The sequence below is a fragment of the Lepidochelys olivacea genome (assembly GCF_965140295.1).
Source record: "Lepidochelys olivacea isolate rLepOli2 genome assembly, chromosome: 26".
In the NCBI taxonomy this organism is placed as follows: Eukaryota; Metazoa; Chordata; order Testudines; family Cheloniidae; genus Lepidochelys; species Lepidochelys olivacea.
The window spans coordinates 5,833,844-5,860,730 of NC_140436.1; the positions used below are offsets into that span (position 1 = coordinate 5,833,844).

A 26,887-nucleotide genomic window follows, 5' to 3' on the forward strand; every position below is an offset into this window, starting at 1 on the left:
ACATTATTCTGAGCATACGAAAGGTCCTTTATTTAAAAAAAATTATTTTTAACTTGTGTCTACTTAAGTTATATTAACAGTTCAATCCTTCTTTAATTCTACTAAAACAATATGAAAGATATAGTTTGATAACATGGAACAGATGGAATCTCTCTCTGACCCCCCCCAAATAAATTATACCGGCACACTAAAAGCAAGGATTTATACATAAATTTCTAAGGGCAAGGAGACACACAAAGGTCACCAAAAGTACTTACAGATGGAGGTAAACACATTATGCTACTAGAGTGTCCAGTACTATCAGGTGCTGAGTACCTTCAAATCCTGTCATCATCAATAGGATTTGAAGAGTCCCACGGAATCTGGCTGATAATCAGGAAAAGGCAATGCAAGCCATAGTGAAAAGGAGAGATGAAAATCAATCTAGAACTCCCTTGCCTGGGAAGAGACTCACCATGTAAAGTCAAATCCAGACCTGGTGTAAGAGGGTGTAAACCAACTCTGAATTTGGCTGACGCCTAGAGCACAGGAATTACAGGACTTGATCCTCTTAATTCCACTGAATAATACAATGGGGCTGTTGCTACTTATCTCCAGCTGGAGCAGGCTCAGGTCCTGAGAAGCAGGGGAGAAGTGAAGGGGCAATTTCAGAGACAGAGTGAGGCACACAGAAAGAGGGAGAAAGGAAGTATGGGGCCGGGTTTCTCAGTCAGAAGGCCCAGCAAAAACAGGGTTCAGGCTCCAGGCACTGGAGCCATGCAGCATCGGTAAATGAGCAATTAAGAGAAATGCTCACATGGACACAATCTCAGGCTATGGCTACACTAGTGTAAAAGTAGAATGAATTATATTGAAATTATAATTCATTAAATAAATGCTACTTGAAGGGTTTGTTGATATATAGTTGTCAGGAAGAGAAACATTAAGGAGTGTGAGACAATGGGTCCTCAAACTAATTAACTTAGAGTTCCTACTGAGCTAGGAGATTGGTAAATGTTAATATGCAAATAAGATATGCATGTATATTTGTCAGTTTCTGCTTCCTTTTGTCTCTTATGTTAAATTGCCTTTGGCTTGTCTGTATAAATAAGTTAGCTTGAGCTTTTGCAGGGACTCACATATCTGGGTGCATTGGCAAAGCGCTTTGCTAATAAACAGAGTGGTCTGACAATTTATGTGAGTCCTGAAACTGACTCTGACACTAGAGAGCTTACAAGTGCTGCCAGTGTAGCCACTCCAAGCGATGGAAAGGAACTCTCCCATTGACTTAATTAATATACCTTGTGGGTTGCTGTCCGTGGTGCTGAATGCAGCTCCCGAGGGCCCAGCGGCGACAGAAAGGGATCAACCCCACAGCAAACGCATTGCCCCCTCTCCCAGGAGTGACTCCGCATCTGAAACCCCTTACTCCCCACCCCCATCCCGCGCATCCTGGGGAAAAGGAGCGTTATACTCTGAGAGTCGGGCGGAGACTCACTCGCTGCAGCTTCCTCCTCTCTGGGCAAAGCACGCCAGAGGAAACAAGGGCAGAGAGAATGAGTTCTATCTGGCTGAGAAATGCCTGTAGCCCTTCCCGCTCCCTCTACTAAGCTGGTGTGACCAAACTCTGAGGACTGCTGATTTCCCTTCTGGCTCTGCAGTATCACCTAGCCTAAGAGCCCCTGCCATGGACCAGAACTCCATTGTGTTAGGAGTTCTCAAACTGGGGGTCATGACATGAGCTGTCAGCCTCTACCCCAAACCTCACTTCATTTATAATAGTGCTAAATATATAAAAGTGTTTTTAATTTATGGGGGGGGGGGCGCTGCACTCAGAGGCTTGCTGTGTGAAAGAGGTCACCAGTACAAAAGTCTAAGAACCACTGCCTAGGCTCTGTATAAACACTGAACAAAAACAAGGTCCCTGACCCAAATAGTTTACTAGCTAAGTAAATAGATCACCCTGGGCAAGTTGCTTCACTCTGCCTCAATTTCCTCATTTGGTAATAATGCCTAGCACGCAAAGGGGTTGTGAGGTTTAATTGATTAATGTTTTATAGCACACCGAAATCTTGGGATAGTTGCAATTTTTCAATCTTTTCAATGAAAAGGGGCCTTTTTAAATGACATGTTTGTAGAATTGTAATTTTTTTTTAATTTAAAAACCAAGACTGGAAAAGCCAAATTTTTATTTCCATTTTTTTTTGGGGGGGGGGCGGCTTTTATCGTCTCTCCTTTGCCCCACTCTATCCGCAGGAAAAGGAGGTAGCTACTTGCATTACATTCTAAATTTGGTTGTTTTTCATTGAAATTTAACAATTAGAGGCGCCTCTCTCCCAGGATAAACACAGAATGCCACGTGGGGATGAACAGCGCATGGGCTTCACCATTCACTATGTGGGGGTGATACTGCTATATCCCCTGCGCTGCCTTTGCTCTCCCCCCCCCTTCCCCTCAAGTTTGGTAGCTCCCAGGCAAGGTCTGTGACATGGGCGGGCCCCGGGGGGGATAGTCTCCAATGGGAGGGTGGAGCTGAGTGACAGACGGCGGCGTGGCCCAATGGAGGGCAGCCGTGGAGCCGGGCGACAGGGCGAGGCGCTGAGGCTTGGCCGTGAGCGCGCGAAAGGGGAGGATCGCGCCCGGCCCGGTGAGGGCAGCCCCTAGCGCCGGGGGCAGGACGCCGGGCGAGGCTGGGAAAGGGGGCAGCGGGCCCCTGGGTCCCGGAAAGGGCCGAGATCCCCCCCCCGCCTCCTCCTCGAGAGGGGGAGCCTGGGACAGGTTGGACCCCCCCGGGGGGGGGCGGCGGGTTGGACCCCCCCGGGGGGGGGCGGCGGGTTGGCCCCCCGGAGGGGCGGGGGAGGCGGCGGGTTGGACCCCCCGGAGGGGTGGGGGAGGCGGCGGGTTGGACCCCCCCGGTGGGGCGGCGGGTTGGACCCGGGCAGGGGGGCACTGGCGTTACAGCAATGGGCACTGTACCTGGAGGTTGGCCCTGGAGGGGGGTCGCCCCCGAGCTGCCACCCTGGATGCTAGGCAGGGGGCTGCACCCAGGTCCCTGGCCTGTTGGTGACCCCACCCACCCCCTCGTGCCTGCCTCCGTGCCACACGTGTTTTCTCTCCGGCAGCCTCGCCATGGATCCCTGGAGGCCCCCTTTCCAGGGCGCTGCCCCCTTTCGCAAGCCCTGTGGGGCCCGCATGCCTGGGCCTCAGCTGCAGCTGCCTCAGCCTGAGCATCTGGTCCGTGGCAGGGCAGCGTCCGTCCCACCTGCCAGCAGGATGCAGAGGGTGCCGGAGGAGCCACGGCAGCCAGCAGGCCTGGTACAGCAGGTAAACGTTCCAGTGGGGCCCCATCGCTGTCGAAGTCGTATGTCTCGCTAGGGAGCATCTTGCCTATTCACTTCTGTATTTGTATTGCAGTACTGCCTAGAAGTCCCAGTCACGGCCCCATTGTGCTGGGTGATGCACAGACTGGCTGAGCCGGGGAGTGACTGGCATTCCCATAACTGACCGGTTAGATGGAAGGAGATATTTATCTCTCTTGGGATATGTTTGTTAGAAAGTGTCATTTCCAGCTTGAATAGACAAACTTTCCCTAGCTCTAATCCAGCTGGCATACTACTGGTTAGCCCTGCCCCGAGTACAGCCCCACCCGAGATCCTCGTTATGTACTTGGGTGGCTAGTCCCTCATGCTGATCCAGCTATGCTTCTATTTTTAGCATGCTAGCTTGATCAGAGCTAGCACAGGTGATGTCTGCTTGAGCTGGAAAATACACCTTCCAGCTCCAATGTAGACATAGTCTTAATTTGTTTACTCTGTGTTGGCCAGCACTTTGCAAAGGGTCAGTTTCCCTTTCCTCTGTATAGATAGTCAGTTTCTCTTACTGTGGTTGTGAGTTATTCTCGCCGCAACAAGCGGGAGGAAAACCAATTTTTAAAATTACAAAAGTTGTAATAAGTGTATGGGGGGCTTGGGCTGGTGCAAGGTGTGGAACTATCTTTAACTTATTTTAAATTGATTAGATCTTGCTGCCTTGCCTCTCAAAGTTCCCTCCCCTATCAAATATTTAATTTCATTTAATTGCTGTGGGTCATTTCAACACTAATCTAAAATGTCTTATTTGCAATGAGACCTCTTGGACAGGATTGGAAGAAGCAAGTTTTGCTTCATTCCTTAAAGCAGTGGCTCTCAACTGTGGTCCACCACTTGTTCAGGGAAAGCCCCTGGAGCGCCGGGCCAGTTTGTTTTCCTGCCGCTTCCGCAGGTTCAGCTGATTGCCGGCTGCGGTTCACCGCTCCAGGCCAATGGGGGCTGCAGGAAGGGCAGCCAGCACATCCCTCGGCCCGCGCTGCTTCCCACAGCCCCCATTGGCTGGGCACAGCAAACCGCGGCCAGTGGGAGCCGCTATCGGCCTAACCTGCGGATGCGGTAGGTAAATAAACCAGTGCGCCGGGGCTTTCCCTGAACAAGCCATGGACCACAGTTGAGAACCACTGCCTTAAAGAGAGCTATATAAATGAGCTCACTCATTTTACTCACTTCCCCCTTCAAAATTATAGCTTCTTCCCATCAAGGTAGTCTTTAAGAAGTGTAGCAAAATCTGACTTTTGATCTTTTTAATTCTTAATATAACAACGTCTAAGTAACTAAATCAGAGACTTGCTATGACAACTGTATTTCTAGACTCTGAGCTCTCCAGGGCAGACTGTCTCTGCTTAGGTGTCTACGGATCCGTGATAGCATTCTAATTGCTTAGAAAATAATAGCAGTGAATGTGTTTGTTCTAGCTAAGGATAGTATGTTGACATTAACCTAAACAAGTGCAACTGAATAGCAGTTCTTATCACTGTGTCTGATGATGTTGACTAGTGGAATAAACTGAATATGCTCTTTGCAGCATGGACCATGTCTGAGCATTCGTTCTGTTGCTCTTAAGAGGCCTGGACATGTTTCCTCGTTTACTTTTTTGTAGGGGCTCTGTTGAACCTACAGCCAACTTCCTAGAATGCTACCTGTTAAGGTGTGGAACAAAAACTTATGACTTTATTATAGGATAAGAACGTCACCGGTAATTCAACTGCTTTTGTAATAATTTTAAATTAAAAAGGTTTAGCTTTAGAATTAATTGCTGCTTCGCAGTTGTGAGTGTGTAACTGGAGGTCTGTAGCCTACAAACCTCTGCAGGGAGACCTTACAGCTGCAGCAAGTGGATATTTTTTGGGGAAAAGCTAAGAAAACTCTGCTTTTGGTCTGCTTGGGTTGCATGCAAACACTGCTGTCAAATAAGCTGCTCCCTTAAGATTTCCCGAGAGAGGTTTTCCTTACTTTGTAGTTATGCTTCAGTACCTAAGAGAGAGTTTCTTGCATGATATGTACCTTGGAAGTACAGCTAATCCATTGAGATTGTTCCTTTAGGTCTTAATGAGGCTTCTCTGTCCATTCTTTAAAGCTTTATCCTTTGGCTTTCTGCAGGAGCCTCTGGCATCTGTCATGACTCTGTCTTCCATGTTCCAAGGACTTGGTTTTGAGACCATCCCGAGACCTGCCTTGGGACGGGCAGTTCAGCCTTTGGGTAAGTTATCCCAGCCTTGTATAAGTTTCTGTTCTCTTCCAGCAAAGGCTGTTGTGTGGTGTAGTATTTAAACGGGGAAAGAAACCTCTTTCATATCTTGGGAGGTTTCTTCAGGCATGTTTTGAATCTATCACTTCATTCAGGTCGAGGCATCTTGGGCAAGGGCATGGGTGGTATGGAGGCCAACCCTAAAGCAGTCATGCCAGTGCAGCCCACCTTTCCATCACCAAATGTCATGCCAGCTGGGTACAGCAAAGGGGAGAGGATGCCGCTTTTTCCTGGCAGGTGAGTAAAATATTTGCTTGAGCTGAACTCTTGGTTCAGAAAGAACTGTGTATGTGCTACTTAGTCAGCAATAGCTTTCATATACCAGTGAACTAGGCTTGTACACTGCACATGTGCAGTGTATGTAACAGACATTGGAGATGGCTTACTAGACTAAACAGCAGGCTTGATCTACTAGTGCTCCTCAGCAGCACAGGCTTGAAATGCAGCAGGGCTGATTGAATCTTTTATTCTGCCAAGGCAGGTTGGTTGAGTGTGCTGCCATTTGCTATGTGCAGGTCTTTTGAATGAGATTGAAAACAAGGTCCATCTGCTCTATATGGGTGGTAAACATGGTGCAGTGGTTTTTTGTGTGAGTTGAAAAGTCCTTTGATGTCCTTGGCCAGAGTTCCCTCTCTTGTGGTGTTTGATTGCAGGCCTGCATGCCAGAGGTGGCTGCATTTCAGTGATAAACCAATTAATGCTTGTAGGTCAACTGGGGGATGAAAATGCTCTAGAAATGAGGTTTATTAGTATTAACACAACTCAGAGGGATGATCTTCGTCTCTCAGGGAGATCAGTACAGTAATTGCATTCAACATTGCCAGTCTGGAGGATTGTATGCAGCAGTTGGTATTGGTTGGGCTGGCTGATGAAAGAGCTTCATTCTAGTTTTCTGTGTCATTCTGCTGTAGAGTGTGTGTGGAAAGAGGATTGAGGTAGAGTGCCATGAGACAGATTGTCAAGATGTGTGTGGCTCCTGCACTGCAAGCATGCCTGCTAGTAAACTTCCTCACGCTCTTTGTAAAGGGTCTGGGCTGCTGTTCTGTCCCAAGGTGAACTAGGGTAGATATAGGAAGCAATTGTACTGATGAAAAATCAAATATACAATCCATGCGGAGGAGCAAAATGGAGATTATGGGTTGTGCTAAGAGCAAACAAACAAACCTCTGTTTTCAACCACATTTCAAAGAAAGTGGGTGAAGAACTTACTTAAAACTAGACTGGATAGAGTTTTGGGAGAATGGACTGTATCTTTACTACAGGCATAGCACAATGGCGCCTCATGCACTTAAGCACTACTGTAATACAAATGATAAATAAGAAGAATGTACCATAGGGAATTGTCTTGTACTGGCTTGTGGGGAAGGCTGAGATGGAACGTTAACAGCTCTCTTCCATCTACAATGTCCATGTCTCTCCTAAAACTCCCTGGGCAAGAGTCAGGTATCACTGGCGTGCTACTTTTGTAGGGTTTGGGCTCTGGAACAGGGATACCAAGGAGCCCTCTGGGTGCAAGAAGTCATAGCTGTACCATTTGGTGAAGGACAAATCTGCAGAAAGAAGAAATGCCCTCTGGCTAAAGATGCACAGGTGTGTCAAGTTTGGCCGCAGTCTGAGTCTTGTCAGGCTTGGATCTTGGTCTTAGGCTTAAATAAGCTTCAGCCTCAAAACCAGAGGAGCGGAATAAAGACAGACCAAAACCTGTTTTAAACATTATTTGACTGATGTGAATGCAGGTTATGTAATGTATAATGGGGGTGCAAACTTAAAGTTGGGGAAGGGTTAACATTTTTACTTTTCTTTCTTGAATATGGATTCAGAATTCTTGGCCGTGGGCAAATGGAAGCTCCACCTGTCCCTCTTGGAAGAATGGCTGTGTCACTCGGCAGGGTGTTGTGCAAAGTTCCTACAGACTTGACTTCCCTGCACACAGGTGTGCTTCAGCCTCAGCTCTTGCAGCCACTGCTGTCACCCCTCAGGTTTGCATCCCAGCCAGAAAGTCCTCTTCCCATCCTTGTTGAACAGATGGAGAGAAAGTAAGTGAGAGATGGATGTGGTGAGTTGCACACTTATTTCTAAACGTCTCTTAGATCAACTAGTAGGTACATAGATGCTGTAGCCATTTATGCTGTAGAAACCCCTAAGGAAAATCCTCTGTTCAGTGATGTGGCTTGGCGCCTGGTGGACTCATTGCTGCAGACTCTCATCTTTTCATGTACTCTGTGTGTGTGTGTGTGAGATTATATTCCTACTGTATTTTCCACTCCATGCATCTGATGAAGTGGGTTTTAGCCCACGAAAGCTGGTGCCCAAATAAAATTGTTAGTCTCTAAGGTGCCACAAGTACTCCTCGTTGTTTTTACAATATCTAGGTAACCTTTCTCTGAAACTGGCTCATGAAAAATGCTGACAGTGGCGGCGTGTGTAGCTTTGTGCAGCTGCTTCCCACTGGTAGCTGCTGTCTTACACTCTAACTTGCTAATTGTAGAGCAGGGGGAGCCATTTTTGAATATATTCTAAGATAGACTGGGCACCTGGCTACCTGACTTAGTTTAGGACTAGTAACATGGATCATGCTGCGGGGGAAGGGTTGGGAACAATACAAGTGACCTTCAGGAAGACCCTTCCAGACCAAACAATCCAGATTCTAAACAGACTTCACACAATGTGAATCTACAGTATTGCAAAGCTGAGCCAACTCTACTGGGATAGGATATTGCTACAACTTGTCTCTCTTAAAACTAATATTTTTTTAAACAGGCATTGTGATAAGAACACTCAGTCACTGAACAAACTTTGGTAGGTCACTTAACCTCTTCTTTTTTCATAGTTTACGCATCTGAAAAATGGATACCATATTTCCTGCCTTTCAGTGGGTGTTGGGAGTTGAAGAATGTTTGCAAAGTGCTTTGAGATGCACATGTGGAAAGTATTAATGAGATGTTCTCAGCACATACTAATTGTTGCACAGGTGCACAGTACAGAAGAGGTCTAGGGGTGGTGTTGACGCATTCAGATTTTTTTTTTCTCAGATCCTCAGCCAGTGCTGGCATCCTGTGCTGCCTCTTTGCATTAATCTAGACAAAATTATTATATGCCTTTGTCTTCCTTCCCTTCATATCTTTACAGAGAACCGGTAGTGAAGCAAGGATCTAAAGGAACTCCGTTCCCCTTGGGATTGAACCTGATTAAAATACACTGCAAAAATGAAGCCGTTTACCAGTACCATGTGACTTTCAGGTAGCGACACCTTGCACACTTGAACATCTATCTCAATTATAGTAAGGTTTGTAGAGGTATAGAAGCTAGTGAAATTAGCAGTGGAACTCATATGACTTCTGTGAACTTGCCCCTCTGAATGATTTTCAAGCGATTCCCATGGAGATTTGGACGACAGAGTGCCCAGGGAAAATATCCTTAATTTAAATTGATTTCACAATTCCTGAAATTAAGCGTTGGGGAACATCCTATCCTTTGAGTATCTGGATTTAATTAGAGGAATGTTATGGTAACAATTCTTCCAGAATCCTTCTGGTGGTCACAACTATCCTGGAGATGTAACACAATACAAATCCGTTCTCTTGGCATAAGGCATTAATACTGTACCACGAGCATTAATAATTACTCTGGAATAGCCACTAGATGGGGCAACAGTCACAAACGTTAGGTGATGTTTTAGGTCTTCGTTGCAATAAGTTGCCCTAGCACAGGGTAAGGATTGTGGCTGTGTCAGTTGCAATAGAGTTGATTTGAACCCCTGCTTTCTTCTTGTGTGTTGATATTCATCTGCATATTGCACTGATTTGTTTTCCTCTGTTGCGGTTTTATTGGCTTGGGTTTGAGTTATGGCTGTGACAGAGTTGTAAGGTGTCATACTAAAGCTCTCTGAGAGCCTGTAGTGGACACAATAGCGTTAACTAGAATTTGAATGCATACTCATATTTTCCAAGTAAAAGGATATTGCAGACCCTATAAAACTTTCTCTCTCCTCTTCTCCCCACCTTCTCCTTAACTCCCTGACCTGCAGTCCTAATGTGGAATGCAAGAGTATGCGGTTTGGGATGATGAAGGAGCATAGATCGGTGACAGGAGACGTTACGGCATTTGATGGCTCTATCCTCTACCTGCCTATCAAGTTGCCTCAAGTAAGACATGATACTGGTGCAGAAAACACACAGGCTGACTCTTGCCTGGTGCCACATGGTTTGAGCTATTGTAGGGTGCCAGAGTGTATCATTTGAGTACCTGGCTTTTTAAAAAAGTGAAAGTGAAACTTATCAGTAAAAACTGAAGGTTTTTTATCCTGTGACTGGCATATCCTAAACCAGTAATTCTTAGAGCCTGGATTAGATTTCCATAACCCATGGGATATGTGTAAAATTCTTGTGAGCACAGAAACAGCTGGTGATTTCAGATGTTTTAAATGGCTTTCCCCCACTCTCACAAGTAAAGAAAAGCACGCATTCCCCATACACTTCAGGAACTAGAAAAGGGAATAATTTGCCTCTCTAACAAGTAGAGATAAAGAAGAGAGCCTGGAGTGTGTGGCAAGGGATCATGGCTTTGGTACCATTCTGTCTCCACTTAGCAGAATTGCTGCACAATTGGCAGTTTGGGGGACCCAGGACTAGAATAGACAAGGAATTTACATGTCCAAATTGGTGTACTTCAGCGGTTACATCTGGGAATTTTGCACAGCACCTGTCTGCAGTACTTATCTTTCAGGAGCACAAAACTGTCATTCACCAGCAGGCAGCGCGCACAGAGATTTGCCAATATAACTAAGTCTTGGAAGTTTCAAGACTGTATCACAAAACATATCGCTACGAGTCTACTGGGTCAGAACAAATATCTGGTTCAGCATCTTCATCTATCTCAGGAGCTGGAAGCAGGAGAAGGGAGCAGTGATTTTGCCAACAGCACTTCAGGTGGAGCGATGTGCCGAGACCAGATACTTGCATCTCCCCAAAAAAGTTTCCCCTCCTAGTGAGGATTATCTTGCATGGAGCCACTCTTGCTTGGAAGACACTGGATGCTCCTTGGTGATGCAGAGATTAATCCATTTGGATAGCAGGAAGGACCTGCTGTAGCAAAATCTCAGCTACAAGGTGGCTCCAAAGGGGTTTTCTAGTTAATGGTCTGAGTAATTTCACTTCTTGCTGCTGCTAAGATGTCTTCGTCTCTGTACTAGACTGTTGATCTGATATGTCAGAGAAAGACAGATGGAGCTGACATCACCATAAAGCTTCAGATGACCAAAATCCTAGAGCCCAGCTCGGACCTGTGCATTCCGTTTTACAATGTGGTCTTCAGGAGGTAAGGGAAAAGTTGAGGCTGGTGACTTGGCATGATGCTTAACCATTGACTTAAATGCAAGGCTACCAGCCATTTGACAGGACATCCCAGGCGTGTAATGGCTATGCTTTACTGGAGACTTGGGTTGCCTTTATTCAGTCTCTTGCTTTTGGGATTTGCTCAAGCTTCTAAACGGTTGCACATCTGACAGACTGAAGGGATGATGTTTGCCTCAGGCTGTACAGTGCTTCATTCCTGGTCTGAAGGTTGATGCCTGAGAAAAGCGAGGTGGTGGTGGTGGTAGGGGGGTGTAGGGGGGATTGTGGTGTGGAGTATAAAGGGAGAGGGAGTTCTTCAAAAAACATAAGGAGAAGAAGTTTGAATCTTCCAAAGCTAGATAAGGGACTGAGGAAGGAACCTACTACCCATATACCAACACCCTATTACTACAGGGTAATTTTTGCAGACACCTGCATCCTAATCTAAAATCTATCTGCTTATTCTGAACCACGTTCAGTGACCTCATCAGCTATTTAAGCACTGATCTCAGACTAACCATCTGCCTTGCCTTCTGATTATGAATGCCAGAATCTCTTGCAAGGATTCAAACAATACTTTGTATGTGTAGTCTGGGACATCAGAAGTTTCAGTCCTGTCTCAAACAATCAAGGAGAGTCTTGTTTGTCTTGTCTTAGAACATCTATTTTTTTTGTATTGTGCTGTTTCACTCACTAGAGTCCCATTTCCTTGGCATGGTGTTTATAGTTCATTTAGGCAGATTGAACCTGTGAGCAATTTTTTTTTCTTTTGCTCTTCTCCTTTCTTTGCTTTGTTTTAAGGAACACTCAGTTCTTTATTTGGCAAGATTTCTCTAATCCTAATCCTGCGCTATGGTCATGAATGAAAGTTATGTCACTGACTTCACTGGATGCAAGATCAAAACCAATGGAGGGCTGGAGAAATTAACTGTTAAACCCAGGGACAACCATTTTATTTCCTTGCACACAGGGGATGAGTGATGGGAGAGAAGCACCAGGAACCATATTTTGGTTCTTCAGAGAAACTGAATGAATCTGTTTTTGTCCAATTACTTTATTTTTTTCTTCCATGTTGAAGTTGCACATGGTTGGTTTGTTTGTTTTTTTGTTTTTCAGGAGGTTCTATTTGTATTCTCCAATTTTCTTTGAGTTTTCCAATCTCCTTAAAATGAGTAAAATGGGCATTGGTAATTTATGTTAATTTAAGAAATTTTTTTTTTGGAGGCAGGGGGCAGGAAAGCTGTAAAGCCTAATGACTAAAATGCTCTCATGAACGCTTACAAAAAATGTCAATTAAGCCATTGTTTTGGATTTAAAATTTTAAACCTTTCCCCTCCAGTGTGTTTGTAACACAGACATTGCCCCATTGGGCTAGTGCATGAGAATCTGAAAGTGAAGCCAGCTAATCTGTTTTCATTGCCCTGGTTGAGAGAGATGCAAAAGTGAACAGTAGTTTGTTGGTGAAATGTTGATTAGATTTTGAAATTATTTCAGTTTGAGTAATCTCAGGTGGAGGTAGAAACACAAATGTACAGATTAATCTGATAATGGTTAACCAAATGAATACAATAACTTAAAAGGTTAGTTTCTTCATACATAAGGTATTCTAAAAGGGGACCTGCAAAGGGAGGGGCAATGTGTTTTGGGGCGTTATTGGGAAGAAACATTTGCTTGCTTTCTGATAAAGGCCTGGAGGATTTTTTGTTTGTTTTTTTTTTCCCAGAAAACTTTTTATATTGGAAACTCAGGCCTTGTCTGCAATGTCCTTACTGGAAAATTCTGTGGTTAACTAGAGAACTCATAGGATTATGATACTCCAGGAACCAAGAGACCAGAACCTGAGCAATGGAGAGCAAGAGAGACTTGATTTTTATTCTCTGTTTTAAATGTTTTTGTTGTTGTTTACACCAATTTAACTCGAACACTGACAAACTTGTGGGAGAAAAGAATTGTTTTGAAAGATTCAGCAACACCCCTTTCCTCCATGCCCTCAACTGAGGTCTTAGAAGGCTCCCTCTCCAGTTCTTTAGTCCTTCAACAAAAACAGGGGAGGTGACATTCCTAATATATGAAGGTAAAAGAATAGGCAAGGAGAAAAAATTTAAAAACCAAGCCAAAACCTGCTTCAGGTGTCTTGCCTCAAAGCAAAAGGGCGCATACATATGCCTTTTCCTTGGCAGACGGTCCATTACTTTTTTCTTTTTAATGCACATAGGAGCCCAATCCTGCAAAATGGAGTTTTCTCCATTCATATTGACTCCATTGTGTGTTGAGGATACTAAGCACCTCACAGGATGAGACCCTTAATGACTGTTCTATGGTGTCTTCCTAAGGGTAAAAGCTATGCAGTGCAGTTTTATTGGCTACATTTATCTATCCCCATCCCCAGAATCCTGTAATTATCCTAGTTTTCTATTCTAGGGTGATGAGGATTTTAGATATGAAACTTGTTGGGAGAAATTTCTACGATCCCACCAGTCCTACAATGCTGCAGCAGTATAGGTTAGTACTGTTATTTGTCTCCTATTGCCATGGTACCCATGCACCTTTCAATGCTTAGAGTGAATAAGAGTGAGAAGAGCCTGTCCCTTCAGTAAGTTAGTCTAACAAGCTGCAGGATGTGTGCAAATGTTAAACATTCTAAAGGCCTGATTTGCAGAGGTCAAGGGCTGCTGGCAGAAATGGGTTCTGTAGGTGAGGACTATTGATTGAGAACACCCTCCCAACTGACCTGGGGGGAGGGGAACTCCAGGAACTGACTTTGGAAATGTCCCAGGAGAACATACGGGACTGGACAAAATGAGGGGATCTCTCAGCTACTAGCTCCTGAACCATTCACAGATTATTGTTCGCACTGCGGTAGTACACAGAGGCGTCAGTCTGGACTGGGGCCCTATTGTGATGGTGTTCTGGATGTTGTACAGGTTTAGAGGCAGATATAGTCCGTGCCCGTAAGTTTACAATCTGTCCAGGCAAAAGGAAGACAACAAACAAAGTGGATAGGGTGGTGGTTGGCTCACATTCTGTTTCCCACCTTCATGGCTTCTTGTGAGCAAAAGGCACGTCCCATGGCGGTCATGTCATGAAAAATCCTTCATTAATCTCCATCCTCATTCAGTGTGAGTAACCCAGGATAACAGTATCTGTCCTGTCCCTGACTAGTGGCTAAACCACTTACAGAGGTTTGAGTCTGCTACTGCCTCTGAGCTTATGCTTTTGGATCCTGAAGTCCCAGGTTCAGTCCTTCCAAACAAACCTAACCAGGCTCCACACTTGCGTTATTATTGTATTGGTAGGCTTATCACCATTGTATTTGAGCACCTCAGGTCTAGAAACTCAGACCTTTACAGCAAGGCCTTTGTCACATATGTTTTCTGAATGCTGAGGTTCCTATCTAGTCATTGTTACCTGAAAAAACCTGCTTATTTTTTTGTATGCAGTTCAGAGATTTTAGCTGAAATTCTAGCTGCTGGCTAGGTTAAATGTATTCCCTGTGCCATGCTTGCCTTGTGTTCACTGTACATCGGTAGAACAGCTCTTAGTTCATATGCCGAAGTTCCCTATGACTTTTTTGGATGAGCATGCTGATTTGCATGCAATCTGTTTTTCCAAAGGTTGCAGATATGGCCAGGTTACTCAGCCAGTATCCGGAGGACGGATGGAGGTCTCTTCCTGTTGGCAGATGTCTCCCACAAGGTTATCCGGAATGATTCTGTCCTGGATGTAATGTGAGTAAGAGAAGAGAAATCAGAATTAAACATCTAGTGGTCTCACAAAACAATGGTGGTGCATGCAAAGAACTGCTGTTTCAGTAAGTATGCCTTTGGGAGTAGTTCTCTGAAAGGGGGAGTGAGATGATCACCTAGCATTGTCCTCTGAACCTCTCCCAAGGTTAGTTTCAGTCAAGTGCAATTGAGTTGGGAGTTTAAGCACTGTTACTGTGCATCTTCTGTTTCATTACAGAGCAGTTAAACAGCACAGGTAGTGCAAGCTTCCCCCACGCTGTCTTGTTAGGGCAAATCATCCATGGCCTAGAGAATATTATTGTAGTGGTTCTTCCTTGTATAAGGAGGTGGTTGAAATCTGAGAGCTTTTACCCATCCTTCTCCACAAAGGCATGCAATCTACCAGCAGAGCGCAGAGAACTTTCAGGATGAGTGCACCAAGCAGCTAAATGGCAATATCGTCATTACCCGCTATAATAATCACACTTACCGTGTTGATGACATTGACTGGAACAAGACTCCGAAGGACAGTTTCACCATGTCTGATGGGAAGGAGATCACCTTCATAGACTATTACAGGTAGACGCTTCTGTATTTGCCACAACGGAGGGAGGTGTTGTGGGAAGAAAGAATCTGATTGGTAGGCAACATTGACCAGCAAGCCCCAGTTTGTGTGCCATTCTGGAGCGTCGCCTTACTTTAACTTTTAATGAAGATGTAGTCTGACCCTTCAGTTTTCATCTCTAGCTCTGTTATGACAGAGCCTCTTCTGCAGTCTGGGAGCTGAGCTTGTTGTTCTGGTATCAAGAAAGTGCTTCTTTAAAATTGTTCCCCAACTCCTTTTCCAGCAAAAATTATGGTATAACAGTCAGGGAGCTGGACCAGCCGCTGCTGATTCACAGACCCAATGAAAGGCAGACTTCCCAAGGGAAGGTGAGTTGTTTTTGCAGCCGGAAAGTCCTAGTAGTGGAATTTCAGCCCCAGATTCCCAGTGATAGGCTGGCAGCCTTGGATTATGAAGGGGTCTACTCACAGGCAGTGGCCTCCCTTTCATGCCCATGTGCCACAATCCTGCCATAGAGGGGACCACTTCTAGGAGTCAGAGGAGTTCAATCCCGTGTCCTATTCAGTCTTTGACCTCTCTGCTGAGGCAAGTTAGTGCTGAATGTGGTGGCCCCTTAGGCAAAGACTACCCCACCCAAGTCCTCCCATCAAACCACACAAACAGTTATTTGATAAGGCAGCTTCACTCACTGTACTGAAAATTATATCTCATTACCAGTCCTCTCAGCCATCCAGGTCTCCTTCTGCAATTGTTCTGTGGCTTCTTTTAACTCTTCTGGTGTCAAGGGTTGGTTCTGCTTGATGTATGCCCTTATTATAGTTGGAAGTGAATTGTTTTGCGGCTCTACAAAGTCCTAAGCCTCAGAGTGTTCACTGACCTGCTGTTAGTTGGGAAGGAACCAATGAGGGCAGGCAGAGTATGTCCAAACTCTGCTCCACATGCAGTCTTCTGAGCCCCATCGAAGGCAACTGGGATATCAGCAGTGGCAGAAATAGTCCCTTACGGTTCCTGGGAACTAAACCTGGGAGACACTTGATTCCATTCTCTCTCTCTTTTTCCGGCAGTACCAGCTCCCCCTTTTTTGCTTACCCCAGCAGTAGCCAGGGCTGGTAGTATTTTTCTTGTGCACGATATGGCTGGGAGCAACCAACTAGGCAGTATGTGTATGTTAATGTGTACTGGCTCCCCTTTCCCTTCAGCTTCAGAGGGGTGAGATTCTGCTGCTGCCAGAGCTCTCCTACATGACCGGGATCCCTGAGAAGATGAAGAAGGACTTCAGAGCCATGAAGGTTGGAGCTTTGCTGCAGCAGGGCAGGTCGTCAGCCCCCACAAGCAGACATTTCTCGTTGCTTATGTCCTCTTCTCCCTCTCCCAAGACTTGCAAACTAGCACCCAGTTGGTGGTTTATCAAAGTGGGTCTAGAAGCCAATTTGTACTGGATCTAATTACTCTAAGCACCTCTAATGTAATAACATTCATATTGATTTCTATCCACCCTGCTCTCTTTCCTGTCATAGGAGATACAGTGCACTGGGTTGTCTGCATGGGCAGTTCTGAAGATTAAACTCTGCACAGCCATTGGCTTGGTCTTTTCAAACCTAGTCTCCCTCTAGTGTTCTGCCGTAGCCCAAATTTAGAGATCTTAGGGCTCAGTGTTTGGTCAGGCCTTTGCAGGATTATGGGTTTATTTCAACGGGGGAGATTGGAGTTGTTATGGAGCTGGGGAGTGGGTATGGGTTCGCTAGAAGACTTGGGGGGCGGGGGTTGAGCTGTACAAGAGCGAGAACGTGGGATGGAAGTCAGAGGAGCTTGCAATGTCTAATAATTGCCTATAAACGTAAGGCACCTAGGTGCTTGGTAACGCTATTATAAACATCTAAGCAAATCCTCCAGATGAAGTGTAACGTGGCTCCAGATAAATGGGATTCAGTATCACTGTCCTTCCACCTTTGCTGTAAGGGGTTACCTGGGAACAACTGGACCAAAACTTGCACTTTGCCACACTCTGATCCTCGTAGCGTGTGACTTATTCATAAGCACACAGCTTTGTTATACCCCTGTCTGCCTTGTCCGTGCTTCTACAGCGCGCTGCTGTGTGTTTGATGGCTTATGGACCTGCAGCTGGGTTCCCTTGTGCCAGCGGAATAATGTGACCTCACCCTGAAAATGATTGCCTGCACGAGGCCCGGTATCGAGACGCTTCCACCTCAGGGTAGGGACATTCTCCAAGGTGACTTCTTTTGTCCCCTCACCCATCCTCTCTAGGACCTAACCCATCAGATTAATCTGAGTCCCAAGCAGCACCATGCATCCCTGAGTAATCTCCTGCACAGGATTGAGGAGAATGAAGCTGCCAGCAAGGAAATGTCACGGTGGGGACTATGTTTGGACAAGGACGTGTATAAGGTATTTCCCATCGTACATGAGTATTGTCTAGTGCTTGGAGCAAGGGACTGGATAACAGGGCTCTTCCATTCTATTACAGATTCTGCCACTGGCTTGCTATGGCCTGGGATGAGTCACTTAACCTTGCTGTCTCAGTTTTCCCATCTATAAAATGGTGATAATACTTCATAAGGGTGAGGGGGTTTAATGTGTTTGATACCATGCTTTTATAAGCACTCTGAGAGGTACTATTGAAATGCAGAGTATTGTCACCCGTTGGGATTCTTTAAGGGAAGTGGTTAGTTCCTGCATCCTAATGCTGTAAGACTATGTAATATCTTTCTTCCTCTTCAGTGCAAACCCTGCAGATCTTATCCATCTGTAATAGTGACTTAGTAAGAGCATGTGTGAACTCCATAGAGAACAAGACCAGAAGCAGGTTTTGAATGGTGGGGATGTGGCATATCCTCTTGTACACGTGTACCACACTGCCAAGAGGACAATATGGCATTTGGTCACCACACTGCCATCTCCTATGCCCAAAACAAACAATTGTCTGGCTTCCTGGTGCAACCACTGGAAATCTGCCAATTAGCTAACTATAGAATGTCAAAAGGGAAAAGGAGGACTTGTGGAACCTTAGAGACTAACCAATTTATTTGAGCATGAGCTTTCGTGAGCTACAGCTCACTTCATCGGATGCATACTGTGGAAAGTACAGAAGACGTTTTTATACACACAAACCATGAAAAAATGGGTGTTTATCACTACAAAAGGTTTTCTCTGCCCCCACCCCACTCTCCTGCTGGTAATAGCTTATGTAAAGTGATCACTCTCCTTACAATGTGTATGATAATCAAGGTGGGCCATTTCTAGCACAAATCCAGGTTTTCTCCCCACACCCCCCTCTCCCCCCAACACACACATAAACCCACTCTCCTGTTGGTAGTAGCTTATCTAAAGTGATGACTCTCTTGTCAGTGAATTAAAAACCCAGCACGTTCTATGTCCTCCCATTGACTCCTAGACAGAGATGGAAAAGACCCTTGTAGGTGTCACTCCCTGCTAGTGCTGGATTATTCCATACGTGATACTCAAGTGCTTTGTCAATTCATTGACTTTTACTGGATCCTGTTCTCCATCAACTTTGCATATAGCTGAAAACCAAACTGCACCTCTTACTGTCCCCTTTCTTTAGTAACACACAGTGCGTTTAAGTGATGGTGGAACGAGAGATCCCCTCAGAATGCTTACACACAAGGGCCAGAGTGTAAAAACAAAACGAAAAACCTTTAACTCTGGCTTTCCTGATTTCTATGCAATTAGTTTCAACCTTAACTCTGTTAATCAAGCTTTGATATTAATAGTCTGGATTTTTCTTCCCCATGGCTATACTCTTGACTGTTTAAAAAAAAATTTTAAAACAAGCTAAAAAAATTCTTCTTCAGTGTTAAGACACAGCTTAGACATCATCTCACAATACGCAGTTCAATTGACGCTATTTACGTAGTCTTCATTGGAAGACCAGTAGGAAGAAAGTCTCCTTTACTTCCCATGTTGATGTATTTGGCAGTGGTATGTTGCACTACATGAAGTGAGATCACATGAAGTACTCATACTAGAAGGGCAGAGGGGCCTTCAGCAGCGTTTCCTGATGTCTGCACTATGTGTGTGAACAACGGTTGCGCATGGCTCTTGTTTTCTTCTCTTCAGACGCAAGGGCGCGTTCTCCCCATGGAAAGAATAAACCTGAGGACCAGCTCTTTTATGACTTCTGAGGACTTAAACTGGACCAAAGAGATAACAAGAGAAGCCGCCATCTCTACGGTAAATTCCTTCGCAGACAAAGAGGTTGCTTCCCAATACCAGGAATACGGTGGAGTAGCCTGTTAAGCCAGGTTTTTTGAAAGTGTCCTTTTGATTTCTAAATTGGGAAGGCCACAAGCAGCATTGGTGCTGCCCAGACTGTTTCAGTTAGGGTGACCAGATGTCCCAATTTTATAGGGACAGTCCCGATATTTGGGGCTTTTTCTTATACAGGCTCCTATAACCCGCCTACCCCGTCCCAATTTTTCACACTTGCTGTCTGGTCACCCTAGTTTCAGTCCCTACTGGACATGGAGTTGGATTTTTCCAAAGCACTAGATTTGTTAACACCAGCGATTGGTTGTCTTTCCAAGGTGTTAGTAGGAAAAGTCTTTCCTCAGAATGCTCATGCTCATTGGAGTGTCTAGTTAGGAGAAAGCTGTTTGGACGTGCTCCATCTGGAACTAGAAATCAGGATCCTCTCTTTATCACTTAATGCAATTTTTTAAAATTTTCTCCTCCCAAACTTGTGTAGATTGAAGTACGCAGTGAGTCTATGCTTCAGGAGAGCAAGGAGCAGGGCCTTTGGAAGCTGACTCTGCAGTGCAAATGCACATTTTGTCTGCTTTCTGGCTGTCTTACCTCAAATTTGGTGGGATATGAAGGCAAGAAGTGTCTAATAGTTGAGTCTTCTGTGTCCTTTTCCCAGCTCTTCCTTTGATTAGTTCTTTGACTTTGGGCACGCCACTTAATTTCTCTGTGCCTTGGTTTCCTCATCTGTAAAACAGAAATATATCTATTTTGGTGGGTGGGTAGTGAGGCTTTATTAATGGTTTGATAAAGTGTTTTAAGATCCTCTGGGGAAATCACCACCACCTTCACTTATACAGGCTATTTGATGGTGATGTTGGCTGTCTGGTTCTGCTCCTAGATTCCCATGCATTACTGGGCATTGTTTTATCCAAAACGGGCTGTGGACCAAGCACGAGAGTTGGTCAGCATGCTGGAGAAGGTCTCTGGCCCGATTGGCATGCAGTTAAACCAGCCTGCCTGGGTGGAATTGAAAGATGATCGAATAGAGACCTATGCCAGGACTATCAAATCCATCTTGGGCACTGAGGTAATGGGGAGGAAGGGACAGAGTGAATGGGGTTTGGGTAATCCTTTTTAGAGAGCTGTTCAGTTGGCATTCTCGTACCTCTAGGACACTGGGGCACTCGGATTGCACATATGAGAAATGTATTTGAGTCTGTCCATTTGGGAGGATCCTTTAAAGTATCATCATCCATGGGCAGTCATGTGCACATAGGGTAGTTTCCCTGTGTTTCTTGTGCGTGCACCACATTTCCACTGGAGTCTGTAGGGAGGGCTCTGGAAAAGCATTGACTGCTGGCTTGACATCTGCTAAGTGCTATGTAAGCCACGCGGAGCGATTATGGCTACAGTATGCCTGGTCCTGCCTTGAGGTGGGAAGAAGCTGCACTTTGCCGTGTGTCTCATTTCTGCCCTGGAGGGTTGTCGTTGTGCCTCAGTGGGTCAAAGCTTAGAATGCCAGTTTCAGAACAAACTGCTGAAAAATAGGGTGGACTCACCCCAAACTGGTGGTTATTCTATCATTAGATTACACCAAGCCAGTAACAAAAGTAAACTTCTGTCTCACCACGCTGGTTAACCAGGAGTCAAAAATGCAGTCTCCTTAGGCATTCCAGCCCTTATTTCACCAGAGACCCATGGACTCTGTGTGGTTATTGAAAACCAGTTTCATCACATATGGTGTCCTTCTAATTCCAAGAGATCAGCCATATAGCCAGATAAATATGTAACTCAGATCTTACCCAATAATCATGCTGCTGCCAGTCCTTTAGTAACTAAAATCTAAAGGTTTATTAATAAAAGAAAAAAAGAAGAGGAGTTGTTAATGGTTAATAGATCATATACATACAATAATTGCGAAGTCCATATATTGGGTTTGTAGCAGTGATGGTACAGATGGCTGGCTTGTAAAATCTCTCCAGTAGCTTCCAAAAGATTGGAAGGTCCTCAGCCCATAGTTCAGAATGCTCCTTTTTAGTTGTAAATCCACAGTCCAGAGAATCAGGGCAGGAAAGAGACAAAATGGAGTCATCTCAGGGGTCTTTTATACCCTTTGCCATGTGCCTGGAAATTGACTGGTTCAGACACAGCTCGCAACCTCTGTTTGTGCAAAGTCACTGCCTTAAGATGGAGTCTAGGGTCACATGAGCATATCACATGTCCTTTCACGCTTTGACGCACTGAGGCAGCCATTGGCTCCTTGGAGCCTGAAGCATTCTTCTATTGGGATATGTAAGGGTTAAGTAGAGACCTGGGAAACCGCTGGTGTGCTGACATGGTATTCGGGAGTAGAGTCACGGGCAGGCACTGTTTTTTGCGCTTGATAAAGCGCTACCCCTCTCCCTTCCCTTCTATTTGGTAAGGATTGATAAGCGTTGCAGCTGTATAAGGAATGTGGTTGCTCCAAGGATCCCCTTTGTGCAAAGAGGTGTTATCTCCCCCCTCTCTTCCTTTGCCAGCTACGTAAATGAGCTCGGGGTCATGGCCCCTTCTTCCCTTCCCTGTGAACTGCTGATCTAGGGAATTTGTGGCTGCAATTATTGCAAAGAAGTGTATCTTCAAGGTAAAATTGTCTGTAGAATATGCTTAATGCTGTAAACAGTAATCGGGGTCGGGATAATTATATTCAGCGTATAGCTTTTAATATTCATTGTCTGGGCCTTCCTATTACTCAGTAAGGATTTCGGGGGTGTTGTAGTACATGTAGGTATTTAGATAGAAAGAGTGTGTTGTAACTAATTCAGCACTTACTCGACAATTGGATCCAAAAGAACAAGTACCACAGTAAAGAAGCCCGTTTACTCAATCCGCCTCTGGGTCCTCCTGCTCAATCTCTAACACCCTCCATCCACAGAAAGAGTTGTCTGGGCAAAATGAGTTTCTTCTATGGCCCATTGTTAGCATGAAATGCCCTTAATGGGCCATCAAGCTTGAATAGCCCATTCACAATGGGCTGGCTAGACTGGATGTAAAGTACCTTGTGTTTATTCCTGGGGTAACACCCACATTTGAGATAAAATGATGATACGTGGATTTAAGCAGGATAATGTTATTTAGCCAATCGTAACTTTTCCATTGACACCTTACATGACATACTTTGCACAAGATTTGTTGCAATCAAATAACAGTGGCAATATCAAGGATGTAAATGGTCATATTTCAATCCTACAGCATCACAAGAGTATCGGACTCTGGTATGCCCTAAATACAAATCATGGGAGCTGGAAAGCTCTGCAGTGCTTTGAAGGCCCTGTGCATGGGGAAGAGACCTACTTATCCACATTAGACACAGTCTACCCTTTGTGGACTGTTTCTATGGGACTTGCATATGGTGTTGCTCTACTCTTCAACTGCAGGCTATCAAAAGCTTATCTTGAATTAATATATTAACTATAAAGAGCTGCATGTTGATTGCGATGCTTGAAGATAAGCGACTGATCAGCAAAGGTCTTGAGAGAGACTTTGCTACCTGCCCACATTCTGTTCCTGGGATCTAATACAGATGTACTTGTAATGTTCCTTTGCACTGTTATGGTGATAAGGTCTTGGCCTGTTTGTTAGTTATTTGTGGAACAATTGTTTCCCAACCCTCCGCAGTAATGACTTCTGTGCCATGGGATCTTTCACAACATGCAGCTATGAATGCCTTGGTGCTTGTTATCTCAGTTAAACGAGGCACGAGGTTTGCTTTAATTGCTGTAGTTCATGTCATGGAGGTTGGATGTGAGCCCATAAGTGAAGGGCTTTGATACTAGAAAGGAACACTGGGGTTGCACAGTTCATGGTGGTGTTACTGAAGGCCTGTGCTCCCAAATCCAGTCCATCTCCAAGCCTTATGTATAAACAAGGGGGTGGAGGGAGCTGGGGAGACCTGACAACTAATGAGGTGCACAGTTGTTACTGTGAAGGTGCTAATCATACCAAATCTGTTCTTAAGAGTATTGGCGTAACTCCAGTAACAGGCTCTTGGCGAGGATTTGGCTCGCTCTCTGACAAATAGCTGCGATACTGCTCTTGGCTGCTGCTTTATTAGACAGTGGGCACCAATGTCCCAGGGTTGTGTGTTCCTTCCCTTCATCACAGTGCTGCAAGGGGGGGGGGGTGCTGCATTCATTCCATTGCAAAGGCAGAGCAAAGTCTGTGAGCATCCAGCAACATTTGTGGTGCGAAAGCCTGACTCTGCATTTGTCTCTTGAAGGGTAAGATGCAGGTGGTCGTATGTATCATCGCCGGGACCAGAGATGACTTGTACGGAGCCATTAAAAAGCTGTGCTGTGTGCAGTCTCCAGTAACCTCTCAGGTGAGTCAGGTCACTGTGGTATAACTTTTCGGGGCGGGGGTTAGACGTGGTGGAGACAGGGATTCCATGCACACAGCTCTTGCCTGGCAGACCACAAAATCCTGTCCATTTCACCCTCATCTGCATTTGAAGCTTCCCATCACATTTCTCTCTGGAGCCAGTGCACCCATAGAAGCAGTGGAGCAGGCAGGCTCATCTGGCTATATAAACAAAACCCTACAGTAACACAAAATTATGACCATTTAACCTAACCCTTAAGTATACAGTAAACAGCCATGTAATTTACTGTTTACCTCTAAATTAAGTCCAGTATAGCAAAGTTGGCATGCTTAGAAAAAGGCCTCGTGTGGCTGGAACTTCATCTTGGTCATCATGTTGTCTGTAGTAGAATAACAATAGGTTGTATTTAATCTTGTAATTAGTCACATTCAGTGTGTTGTGGACTCTTGCCTTGCTTGTGACTATAGTGTCTAGTCTTAAAGAACTGTTGCATGGTTATCTCTGTAAGTATCTGTGGCTCGCTGGGGCTTCATGTGTTTCACATCTCTGCCAGCGGAACAGCAAGGATAGAACTCCAATCCCCCTGTTCCAAAACCTCAGACCCCTGCCAATTGAGCAAAAGGAGTTTCTCTAGCTGTTGTGAATGTAAGACCTATGGCAACCGTTGAGGAGCTTGGATTCCATTCAGAAGAGGAAGATAGTGCAGATACAACAGCCAGCACATACAGTGTGTGTTTAATAAAAAAATTTAAAAAAAAAAGTGAAAGTTGCTAGAAAGACAGTTTAGTTTGCTGAAGGATGTAATGCAAACATGATTCCGTTTGGGGAAACCTCTTTTCTTTTCCGATGGGTGGAGAGCGACATAAATGCTCGTCGAGGGTGTAAGCATCCTTAAAAATACTTGCCAGCTTTGGATGAAGTGGGGGTAAAGGGCTGGATGGGTATCAGTTTTTGTGTTCACTGCGTATGAGACTTTTGTTAAGTGAAGGCTAAATTCTGCCCTCAGATGAACATTCAAAACTCTTGACTTAATGAGAATTACACTTGCAGATCCAGGGACCAGAACTTGGTTACACGGGCTTTAACAAATGCAAAGTCTTTCTTTTACTACTTTGTTAAAAGATTTGAGAAAAAGCAAAGAAATAGAATACTAATGGAAAAACTTAACAGCCATTAAAGTTGTATAGTTGGATGCCTTGCAATATGCAAGTATAATCTGTTAAATTTATGATAGACTTTTATAGTAGGAATACAGTCTGGGGCGGAAAAAAGTAGACCCTGCTTTTGCAGTCTTAAAAACTTAGCTGGAGTTAACTGATTTTTAATATTTCCCATTGCTGCAGGTCATCAATGCTCGAACCATCATGACCCAGCCAAACAAACTAAGGAGCATAGCACAGAAAATTCTGCTGCAGATTAATTGCAAGCTAGGTGGGGAACTCTGGGGAGTGAACATCCCATTGGTAAGCCATGCAAAAGTTATTTCCATCGAGGGAGGCTTCAGCACACTGAATGACCTACCTGTAGGTGCAGGGCTCTCATCTGTGACTTCTCTGTGGCCTTTTATTCCTTTCCCCCACACGCGTGCATGGCGTGTGCATGCACAAATATTAATTCATCCTAGATCGGATAGAGGAAGAATAGTTCATAGTGTAAAAGGGGTATTCGGGCTCTCTGAAATGTATCCCCCTTCTTCCCTCTTTCACAGGGGAATGTACTTAACCTGTCTCTTACAGGCCATCAGCCATGCTAGCCTGGGGCTCAGGAGGCTTGGGTTTAATTCCCAGCTCTGCCACAGACCTCTTGCATGGGCACTTATTCTCTCTGTGCCTCCATTATCCGTCTGTAAAATGGGGATAATAGCACTTCCCTACATCATGGCAGGGAGGGTGTTGTATACCACAGTACCGATGAAGGATAGATAAAATGAACTGTCTGGTTAGCTCTCTGGTGGTAACTAGTACTTTTGATTAATTCCAGGGATTTTATGACCACTGCAGGACTTGAGCCCGAGGGTGGAACTCCCTCCTGGCATTTAATTCAGCTCTGCTTTTTTGCTCTTTAGAAAAAGTTCAGATATAGTTTCCAGTGAAATGGTGAGTTCTGCCTGTGACTCTCAGTTCCCCACTGCACTGGGCTTCCTTTCTCCTTTCCAGAAACAGCTGATGGTGATTGGCATGGATGTGTACCACGATCCCAGCAGGGGAATGCGCTCTGTGGTTGGCTTCGTTGCAAGCACCAATCAGTAAGTTGTTTCTACATTAGAGTAGGTTCTACCCCTTTACATGCCTGTAAAACTTGGACCTCTAAGCAGCTCAGTGTTTGGCTGATGTGCGCGCCTCACACTGCAGCCAGTGTTTGTAGAGAATCTGACACATGCCATGGACTGTAGAGGGAGACAGATGGATCTGTTCTTTAATGGAGCGTTCCAGATTACTCTGTCACAGTGAAGATCCTGCATAGTTCTCAAGTAGGGTAGCTGCTGTTTTGATCAATTTTCAACTGGTGTATTCCCCTCTGCTTTCTGAAGTGTTGGTCAACTAAGCACACAATAAGACCTGGCCAATAGCAAACTGGGAGACTCTCTGGGAAGCTTGTCTTACTCTTCCATGCTTTTGACAGTCTCTTGCTGGAGGAAAAAGTGGTGTCTGTGATTAAACTGCATATTGTCAGACACAGATGAAAAGCCTTCAGATCTTGAGTGTTTTCCTATATTTGCACTGCTAGGGAGTTGCATTTGTGGTGGAAAAGTCGCAACACTTGCCTGGAAGCGAAACTCTTTTCTTTATCAATAAAGTCACTTTATGGCACTGCCTTGCCCTTACTAAAAAAGAGGCGAGATATTGATTTAACCTTGGTTGTCCTTTTCAACGGGGTTTAACAACTTGTTTGTTTGCAGTCACCAATTCCCAATGCCAAGGACCAGCTGGCATTATCTCTGATCATCTGGTGCCCCTATTGCCATATGCCTGAATCCTTTTAGAAACAGTCTGAGAAAAGATGTATGCAAAGCCGGAGCTGAATTTGTTTTGATTTGTATAACTGTTTTGGGCTTCGGCTCACAAGAGTTCTGTAGGTAATATTT

General features: G+C 44.9%; 1 protein-coding gene across 2 annotated transcripts in view; it reads left to right on the forward strand.

The window, feature by feature from the left end:
- Window positions 1–2,599: 2,599 nt before the first annotated feature.
- PIWIL2 (piwi like RNA-mediated gene silencing 2) overlaps window positions 2,600–26,887 on the forward strand; it is a 32,294-nt gene continuing 8,006 nt past the window's right edge. The window contains exons 1-19 of one of the 2 annotated variants that reach the window (XM_084615301.1): window positions 2,600–2,626; window positions 3,102–3,303; window positions 5,448–5,547; window positions 5,691–5,832; window positions 7,416–7,631; window positions 8,725–8,835; window positions 9,623–9,740; window positions 10,787–10,911; window positions 13,350–13,430; window positions 14,543–14,656; window positions 15,044–15,232; window positions 15,502–15,586; window positions 16,418–16,507; window positions 17,484–17,624; window positions 19,317–19,430; window positions 20,341–20,529; window positions 23,701–23,802; window positions 25,146–25,265; window positions 25,959–26,047. In XM_084615301.1, coding sequence (XP_084471427.1) covers window positions 3,109–3,303; window positions 5,448–5,547; window positions 5,691–5,832; window positions 7,416–7,631; window positions 8,725–8,835; window positions 9,623–9,740; window positions 10,787–10,911; window positions 13,350–13,430; window positions 14,543–14,656; window positions 15,044–15,232; window positions 15,502–15,586; window positions 16,418–16,507; window positions 17,484–17,624; window positions 19,317–19,430; window positions 20,341–20,529; window positions 23,701–23,802; window positions 25,146–25,265; window positions 25,959–26,047 — 2,321 coding nt within the window. In that variant the 5' untranslated portion in view covers window positions 2,600–2,626; window positions 3,102–3,108. The other variant, XM_084615300.1, reaches the window with a different exon arrangement.